This window comes from Gadus chalcogrammus, unplaced genomic scaffold (assembly GCF_026213295.1).
Source record: "Gadus chalcogrammus isolate NIFS_2021 unplaced genomic scaffold, NIFS_Gcha_1.0 GACHA109, whole genome shotgun sequence".
NCBI lineage: Eukaryota > Metazoa > Chordata > Actinopteri > Gadiformes > Gadidae > Gadus > Gadus chalcogrammus.
Genome location: NW_026613544.1, coordinates 34,937 through 45,000, shown reverse-complemented (window position 1 = coordinate 45,000; position 10,064 = coordinate 34,937). Strand labels below are relative to the sequence as shown.

Sequence of the window (10,064 nt, the reverse complement as noted above, 5' to 3'; positions counted from 1 at the left end):
TGCATGCGGGTGTCTTCATTCATAAAAAATGAAAACATTCAGGAGTATGCAATAATACAAATGATTCTAAAGAGGTCAGAGACTCCGTGCGCAGCCCCGCCTTCCAAGAACCAAAAAACCCCGCGCTGTGACGAACGGGGGATTTAACCCCCTCGGTTTGACACAGGAAACTTGAGATAAGGGGAAATCGCCGGGCGTGCCAAGCTGCGACCGAACCGGCTCGACAGTGTAGAAAGACCTATAGCCAGGGTTCGAGTTAGGTGGGAGCCAGTGGGAGCTGAACTCCCACAGAGAGAGGTCTGGCTCCCATGAAAGCAGCAAACTCAAACATCAGTAGGGGGTCTCTGAAAATAAAGCAGGATAATATTGTAATTACAAAGAAAGCTATTTTCCCTTCCACATGCAGAGTTATATTGACGTTAAGTGGGACAATAGAACGCCGGTCATTATCGGGAAAATAAGAAAGGGCGAACCGGACACCGACGCGAAACGGAGGTGCTTCAACCTGAAGAGGCTTATTTTCGATAATGAGCGGCAACATGCCAAACGAAAAAATAACCTCACAGGGAGTCTTTTTACAATTTATTTGTTACCATTCGTAGTTTTGATCAGCAGAGAAATAGTCAAAGACCTTGACGTCGCTTAGCAACCGAAGACGCAGGCATTGTTTTGAAGGGCCCATGCAAGTAAACGGAGTGTTCCACGGCATGGAGAAGAGCCGTGTCATAATAGCCCATATATAGCCCCCATAGCCCCCATCATAGCCCCCCCCCCCACGTCAAAATTCAGCACCAGGCCGGTACGGTCCCCCCCCCCCGTTAACAACACTGTGTGTGTGTGTGTGTGTGTGTGTGTGTGTGTGTGTGTGTGTGTGTGTGTGTGTGTGTGTGTGTGTGTGTGTGTGTGTGCGTGTGCGTGTGACTGTGTGTATTTGTGTTCCTCACAGACCACACCAGAAGAATTTAAAGGTTACCAGGCCTGTACAGCAGCATCAAACAGAGCTGATCAAGGTGTGTAAATGTCCACCAAGACATCTGACTTCAGCTCTACATGATCATTAGAAAGCATCTCTTGTGGTGCTCATAGTCTCCAGGCTTCCCTCTTTAGACCAGCGGACGTGAATCCAGGACAGATGCTTCTGATGTCCTCAGTGAGTTCAGAGTAAAGTTGTCCTTGATGTTTGTTCTGTTCCAGAGGGCTGAGGATATCGCACATGCTTTCCTCGACAAGGAGCTGAAGAAGCTCTGGAGGGATCTCTTCTCAGATTACCCACAATGCTCAGAGGGTCAGAGAGTGGAGGGGGAGGAGGTGGATGGTAAGAACGAGGAGCAGAGGAGGCGCGCCATAGAGGGAGTGGTGGACATCACAAAGCTCTGCCTGATGGAGATGAACCAGGAGGAACTGGCCGACACACTGTGGGCCGGTAAGAGACTCTTATTTTGAAGACAGAGGAGACAATTATTTTGAAGCGTGGAAGACTCTTATCTTGAAAACAGAATGATTATGTATATTTAGAGTAGTATGAGACTCTTATTTGTTCTGTTTAGAAATAACATAATCTAATTTAGTTATTTCTTCATTAATAATTCATCATTGTGGAGATATCTTTCTTCTTGGGCGTTCAATGGTTTGATCCAGATATGAACGGTTATTGTCGGTCGATCAGGTTAAATGGTTTGATCCAGATATATAGGGTTATTGTGGTTCGATCAGGTTAATGGTTTGGTCCAGATATGTAGGGTTATTGTTGGGTATGAAGTTAAATGGTTTGATCCAGATATGAAAGGTTATGGTGCGTCCTTCATGATAAAGAATGTTAAAAAATAAATGGCAAATCAACAGCAGAATAACTATAAGTGGAATAAGTGGAAGAGAAGCAGCACTATCTTGTTATATCAGCATTTGAAGTTAATTTCCACTGATTCACGATCATTGTTATTGTCATTAGACCAATGATTTTGCGGTGTAAATAACAAACAAAAAAGGAAAAGATATGTAACCATTCCTTGTCCCGACCAGCTTCTCGAACCACAAGTAATGAAGTCAGTAAATATTATGAAGTTGATCATTTTAGAGGAAATATTAACATGCTTCAACTGATGTCACCATCCACTATCTGATGTCTTCTGTTCATTCTCATGTAGGATCTGCTGCTGTTGAGTGCCAACGTAAAATTAAGTCCAATTTGAAGAAGAAGTTCAGGTGTGTGTTTGAGGGAATCGCTAAAGCAGGAAAGCAAATAGATCTGAACGACTTCTACACAGAGATCTTCATCACAGAAGGAGGCAGTGGAGAGGTCAACAAGGAACATGAGGTCAGACTGATTGAAACAGCTTCCAGGAAACCAGTCAAGGAAGAAACACCAATCAGATGTGAGGACATCTTTAAACCCTTACCTGGACACGTTCGACCAATCAGGACGATAATGACAACTGGAGTGGCCGGCATTGGTAAAACCGTCTTAACACACAAGTTCACTCTGGGCTGGGCTGAAAGCAAAACCAACCAGGACATACACTTCACATTTCTCCTCACTTTCAGAGAGCTGAATTTACTGAAAGGGAAAGAGTTTAGCTTGGTGGAACTTCTTCATCAACTCTTTATTGAGACCAAAGAAGCAGGAATCTGCAGATTCGACCGGTTCCAAGTTGTCTTCATCTTGGATGGTCTGGATGAGTGTCGACTTCCTCTGGACTTCCAGAACAACCCGATCTGGACTGATGTCACAAAGTCCACCTCGGTGGACGTGCTGCTGACCAACCTCATCAGGGGCGACCTGCTTCCCTCTGCTCGCATTTGGATAACCACACGCCCTGCGGCAGCCAATCAGATCCCTGCTCAGTGTGTTCACATGGTGACAGAGGTGAGGGGGTTCACGGACCAACAAAAGGAGGAGTACTTCAGGAAGAGATTCAGAGAGGAGACGATGGCCAGCACAATCATCTCCCACGTCAAGAAATCACGAAGCCTCCACATCATGTGTCACATCCCAGTATTCTGTTGGATCACTGCTTCAGTTCTGGAGGACATCTTCAAAAAATCCCAGATCGAAGAGATGCCCAAGACCGTGACTCAGATGTACAGCCACTTCCTGAGGGTTCAGTCCATACAGGGGGACAGGAAGTACCATTGGAGATCTGAAACAGATCCACACTGGAGTTCAGAGAACAGGAAGATCATTGTTTCTCTGGGAAAACTTGCTTTTAACCAGCTGGAGAAAGGCAACCTGATCTTCTACGAGTCAGACCTGGCAGAGTGTGACATCAATATCAGAGCAGCCTCAGTGTACTCAGGAGTGTTCACCCAGATCTTTAAAGAGGAGTGTGGGATGTACCAGGACAAGGTGTTCTGCTTTGTCCATCTGAGCCTCCAGGAGTTTCTGGCTGCCCTTTATGTCTTTTTGACCTTCATCAACGATGGTGTCAATGTGCTTTCAGAAGAACCACCCACCTCTGGGCAAGATAAACTCCTCCTCCTCTACCAGAGGGCTGTGGACAAGGCCTTACAGAGTGAGAACGGACAACTGGACTTGTTCCTCCGCTTCCTCCTGGGCCTCTCTCTGGAGACCAATCAGATTGTCCTACGAGGTCTGCTGGGACAAACAGGAGCGAGCTCACTGACCAATACAAAAACAGTGTCTTACATCAAGGAGAAAATAGATGGAGATCTCTCTCCAGAGAGAAGCATCAATCTGTTCCACTGTCTGAATGAGCTGAACGACCGTTCTCTAGTGAAGGAGATCGAACAGTACCTGAAATCAGGAAGTCTCTCCGGAAAATCTCTCTCTCTTGCTCAACTGTCGGCTCTGGCCTTCATCCTAGTGACATCAGAAGAGGAGCTGGACGTGTTTGACCTGAAGAAATACTCTACTTCAGAGGAGGGTCTTCTGAGGCTGCTGCCAGTGGTCAAAGCCTCTAAAACATCTCTGTAGGTTCACTAATAACATGTATTACAATACACACTACACAATATAAATATAACTGGAATATAAGGTTAAAATAATATGCAAAAATCCCTGTAGGTTTATAACAACATGTCATACTATTACTATTACTGTAACATAATTAACATACTAGTTATACTATACATAACATCTCTTTTGTCCTATTGACTTATAATGTATTACAGTACACGTAAGAGAATATTCAGAACAATAGAATATAGAAGAAGTATCTGTTCAAAATCTATTTTCATCCCAAATAAATAACTATTTAACATTTTACATTGAATATATAATGAAAATGTATACATCTAATTATTTAGTAATTTTTCGTTAACTAATAACATTCTTCATTATGGAATAACTTAAAGCTTTCTGTTGTTTTGATCGCAGTTCCTTACATGTTGTGTTCATTGTGTGTAAAGGCTCAATGGCTGTCATCTGTCGGAGAGATGCTGTGAAGCTCTGGCCTCAGATCTCAGCTCCAACTCCTGTTGTCTGAGAGAGCTGGACCTGAGTACCAATGATCTGCAGGATTCAGGAGTGAAGCTGCTCTCTGCTGGACTGGGGAGTCCACACTGTACACTGGAAACTCTCAGGTCAGTTTTACTCAATGTGAAAACAGTTACAAATAAATGTTCAAAGTCAGAGTTATATAACTCATCTTATATCTCAGTACCTGTGATGACCACATTCAAGACTTTCATATCATATAAAGGCTACCCCTTGTTGTTGAGGTGGATATTCTAATCCATCCATATGCTTGCAAATCTTTAATTATAAATATAAACCCAAAATATAACGATAGTGTCCCCTGTATACAGGACGTTGATGGTTGAGAGCAGGGTGAAATATAGGGGGTCTTGGGAGGGTCAGAGACCCCTAGTTGGATGCCTAAGACCTCCTGAAAGCCACAACAGCAACATTTTCATTAAAAAGGATTTGAAACCTGCAATAGTCAAACAACATGTATTTTTAAAAGCTTAATATGTCCAGTATTCATTATTAAACGTACAAAACATATATTCATACATAAGAATAGGTTTCAGAAAGATGTTTTTAATATTGTTTGACCAGGGTGAAGAGACTAACTTATAAAAGCTCTTTATGTATTTAATAAGTTATTGTTGATATGGAGGATACATCGATAATTATCTTTTCATTATTAATATAAGTCAACTCACTATAATTTTAATTTTTTTACCTTGCTCAGTACATTTGGTTATATTGATGATATTTGGGTTCAACCAATAGGATTGGTTGATATCGAGACTTCGGGGTCATCTGGGGAAGGGTGAGAGGTCACGAGTGAGCGGGAAAAAGGAGAGAGAGGGAAGAGACAAAGGAGGAGTGTGCGTTTTTCTCTCTAGAGATCGCCCAGCTAAATGATGTTGAGACATTTACTTCTTAGTTGTTTGACAGCTAAAGGAGTACGGGAGAGAGTGTATGTGGAGCCGGTTTTATTGGTGTTTCTGTTTGTGTCTGGGATGTTTTGGACGGAAACCTCAGTCTTCTCCACTCCCTATGATGGTACCGGGACATTTTCTTGCACGTGTTAAGAGTGAAGAGTCTATTGTGTTGCAACCAGAGCATGTGAGCGGAGCGGAGCGCCGCGCAATTCCCGCTCCCCGCTCTGGAGGATGTCCGCTCATTCGCTCTGCCGCTCAACGTTGTGCCAGGGCGCTCCGCTCAAAACCGCTCCACGCTCATCTTAAATTTCCTGCCGCTCCGGCGAAATCGCTCCACGCTCCGCTCAAATTTTCAAAGTACTTCCCAAACTCCATCTTTCTACTCTCGCGGGCACACGAGCCGGTGTTGCGGGGGGGGGGTGGAAGGGTCTCACGTGACGCGTTTTATCCATTCTACGTGAACCACCTACATGTAAGCCGCTAGAAGCAGTTAAAATCGGAGCGGACTGGAGCGGAGTGAAATCCCCGCTCCGGCCTTTGAATTTAAAACCGCTCTGCGCTCCAACCCGCTCCAACCTATTTCTTCCGCTCCGCTCCACCACCCGCTCCACGCTCCGCTCCGCTCACATGCTCTGGTTGCAACACTGAGCCCATACAGGCCTGCAACGTCTATGACGGCATATCATTGACAAAAGGCGCCAGCAAACATGACTTTGTGCAGGCGAACAACTAACACATCCGTGCGTACAAATCATTATTGTAAATACTTAAACTGCACTTGCGCTCAGCAGTTCTCTGATCGCGAGGGCAACAATAAAGCCTGTGAGGCAGAAACAATTCAATGAGCGTGCACGTAAAATGAAGCAGAACCCAACTGACACACCTGCACACACAAATGCTGTCTTTGCTCTCGTGCTCGCAAACTGTTTTACTGCTCGCTCTGATATTTTTCTCCTCTCAACACAATGTACATAATATTGGATTAAAACTTCACATACCAAAAATCTAGATGCACTAATAACATGTATTACAATACAATACACAATATACTACAGTAAATGTCATATTAATATACAAATGGCTTTTAAAACTCTACAAAACAACTATTAAATACCAAACATTTTACACCCAATATACAATAAGATAAGGATCTAATCAACCTGGTCTCAGAGGAATCTGTGAAATTACTACGGTCGGACGCTTAACTCGAAATCCGTGGACACATCACGGAAACACGCCGATTTCCGTGATGTGGCCACGGAATTCGCTCCCCGTTTCAACGAGCGAGTCGACCACGGGGGCTTAACTCAAAACCCGGGGTGGTCTAACTGAAACACTTAAATTGTCCGTGATGTGGCCACGGAATTTACTCCAATGCAAGTAAATGACACTGTTATTCCGTGGCTCACACACGGATATCGGCGTGTTTCCGTGATGTGGCCACGGATTTCGAGTTAAGTGTCCGACCTTAGTCATTTGACGGATTCCTGTGAGACCATGTTGGTATTGACAAATATATTTTTGTTAAGTTATTAAAACATCCCTAATAAAACTTTTCAACACAATTCTTTCATAATGTTTAAAGTAAATTTGTTATTTTAAACACAGTTTCTTGTTATTCTTGTATTTTAAACATGTTTATTTTGTTTGAAGGCTGAATAGCTGTCATCTGTCAGAGGAATGCTGTGAAGCTCTGGCCTCAGTTCTCAGCTCCAACTCCTCTAGTCTGAGAGAGCTGGACCTGAGTACCAATGATCTGCAGGATTCAGGAGTGAAGCTGCTCTCTGCTGGACTGGGGAGTCCACACTGTTCACTGGAAACTCTCAGGTCAGTTATCACCCTCTTCTTCAAACTGGTTATTCTAGCTTTCAGTAAGTGCTGCTCCTGCCTGATACATTTCTGTGGCTCTTTCCCTGCTGACAAAACACTCCCTGGTTCTACACAATGTCAGAACCTGTGAAGAAACGGTCCTAGCGTACCAAACACAGCAGAATTCTCCTGACTCTAACTGTTAGAGTCTAACTGTTAGTAATTGTTCAGTTAGAGTCTAACTGAACAATGTCTCATTGAGTTGTAGCTATTGAAAAAGGAGCATTTGTTTAAGATCCTGTTTCACATCCAAGTGAAGGAACTTCTGCTGTCTGTGATGATGTAATCTTCCCACTTCCTTTTCCTGTTCTCAGACTCTCAGGTTGACACAGCTTTGTCTCCATGAAGTATCAATAAAGCTTGTCCTCCAAATGGAATGAATACACTTTATAAATGTGGTTACTTTAGTACAAACTGCTCTCAACCAGATACAATAAATGGTGTGTGTGTGTGTGTGTGTGTGTGTGTGTGTGTGTGTGTGTGTGTGTGTGTGTGTGTGTGTGTGTGTGTGTGTGTGTGTGTGTGTGTGTGTGTGTGTGTGTGTGTGTGTGTGTGTGTGTGTGTGTGTGTGTGTGTGTGTGTGTGTGTGTGTGTGTGTGTGTGTGCGTGTGTGTGTGTGTGTGTGTGTGTAGCTTGTCTGGCTGCCTGGTCACACAGGAAGGCTGTGCTTCTCTGGCCTCAGCTCTGAGCTCCAACCCCTCCCATCTGAGAGAGCTGGACCTGAGCTACAATCACCCAGGAGACTCTGGAGCTGCGCTGCTCTCTGCTGGACTGGAGGATCCACGCTGGAGACTGGACACTCTCAGGTATGGAGAGGACAGCTCACCACTCAGGGACAAAGTCTCCTACAAGGATTCATGCTGCTGCTAGATGAAGTGGTTTGAAGAGGCAGCTGTCACTCAGGTGTAGAACGTTATGAGACGGCAGATGATGAAGGTGAATGTTTCAACATGCTGCTCTCACTTTGTTTTCCCCCCAGTGTGGAGCACGGTGGAGTTGGGAGGCTGAAACCAGCTCTAAAGAAGTGTAAGTGAGAGGAGTGGTGACGGGGCTGAGGGGGGCGGTGATGGGGCGGTGGGGGTGCTGAGTGGGGGCTGAGGGTCCCGTCCCGGATCCCGGACTATAATGAAACTAATGTAACAATAGAGTACTAGAGTACTAGAGTAATAGAGTACTAGAGTGCTAGACTTACTGAGGGGGGGGGGGGGGGGGTGCTGCGGGTCCCGGTCCTGGGTGAGGGGGGGCTGATGGGGAGGAGGCTGAGGAGGGGGAGGGGGGCTACGGGGGGCGGTGAGGGGGAGGGGGCTGAGGAGGGGGAGGGGGAGTCTGAAGCAATAGTGTAACTATCATCACATGACCCCCCCCCCCCACATGTCATGTTCAGGAGAACAGTACTAGTGATGAATGAGTGTATTCATAACACTGTTGTTGATGTTTTCATAACGTTGTTGTTGATGTATTCATAATATTGTTGTTGATGTTTTCATAACTTTATTGTTGAGGTGTGTGTATCTATGCATGTGTACATATGTTTATGTATGTATGTGTTCATATCTATGTATATGAGCACAGAGCGCAGGAGAACAGTACTAGTGATGATGATGATGATGATGAGGATGAAGAATGGTTCAGCAGCTCTTCATGTCTGGTTCTCCCTCAGATGCCTTTGACCTCACACTGGACCCCAACACGGCCCACAGAGAACTCTCTCTGTCTGAGGACAACAGGAAGGTGACGCGGGTTGAAGAGGACCAGTCGTATCCGGATCACCCAGACAGATTTGACTCGAGGTCCCAGGTGTTGGGTAGAGAGGCTCTGACTGGCCGCTGTTACTGGGAGGTAGAGAGGGAAGGACATGTTGAGATAGGAGTGACATACAGAGGAATCACAAGGAGAGGACGGGGTGGTGACAGGAGGCTTGGAGGGAACAACAAGTCCTGGAGTTTTGATTGTTCTGTTGGTGGTTACTCTGCCCGGTACAACGGTAGAGAGACAGGCCTCCCTCTCCCCCCCGCTGGCTCCACCAGAGTAGGAGTGTATCTGGACCGGCCTGCTGGCTCTCTGTCCTTCTACAGAGTGTCCCCAGGTGGAGGAGGGTCCTCAGACACACTGACACACCTCCACACCTTCTGGACCTCCTTCACCCAGGAGGACCTCCTCCCGGGGGTGGGGGTAGGGTGGGGGTCCTCAGTCTCTCTGTGTCAGTTGTAGGGTGGAGGGGTAGAGGGTGGAGGGGGGGCACTTTGCACGCACACAAACACACACACGCACACATATACAAACACACACACCAACACACACCGACGCACACACACAGACACAGCAACACACACACACATACACACACACAAAAAACATACACACACACACAGACAGACACTGAGAGTACTGACGACTCAGTGTCTCTGTGGCAGTTATAGTCTCTCTCTCTCTCTCTCTCCCCCTCTCTCTCTCTCTCTCTCCCCCTCTCTCTCTCTCTCTCTCCCCCTCCCTCCCTCCCTCCCTCCCTCCCTCCCTCCCTCTCTCTCTCTCTCTCTCTCTCTCTCTCTCTCTCTCTCTCTCTCTCTCTCTCTCTCTCTCTCTCTCTCTCTCTCTCTCTCTCTCTCTCTCTCTCTCTCTCTCTTCTGGTATAGCATGATAAACCATGAAAATATTTTTTTGATCTCCCATTGTTAGATAATAGTGGTGCAACGGTTCACAGGTTTCCCGTGATCCGTACGGATCAACCATCACGGTTTGGGACGCAAGTGATCCGCGGATCGGCTGATTAAAAAAAAAAGTTGTGCGTTGACGTGATCAGCGCATGTTTAGAGGACAATTCCGGTATTAACAACATCATCAAGTAT

General features: G+C 45.7%; 1 protein-coding gene across 1 annotated transcript in view; it reads left to right on the top strand.

The window, feature by feature from the left end:
* Nucleotides 1-9,345, top strand: part of LOC130378878 (NLR family CARD domain-containing protein 3-like) — a gene marked incomplete at its 3' end in the record, with an annotated part of 35,696 nt that extends 26,351 nt beyond the window's left edge. The window contains exons 6-12 of the mRNA XM_056585487.1: nt 947-1,010; nt 1,195-1,423; nt 2,145-3,927; nt 4,366-4,539; nt 7,851-8,024; nt 8,198-8,244; nt 8,879-9,345. Of these exons, the coding sequence (XP_056441462.1) occupies nt 947-1,010; nt 1,195-1,423; nt 2,145-3,927; nt 4,366-4,539; nt 7,851-8,024; nt 8,198-8,244; nt 8,879-9,345 (2,938 nt within the window). The remainder of the gene's footprint in view (nt 1-946; nt 1,011-1,194; nt 1,424-2,144; nt 3,928-4,365; nt 4,540-7,850; nt 8,025-8,197; nt 8,245-8,878) is intronic.
* Nucleotides 9,346-10,064: the final 719 nt, after the last annotated feature.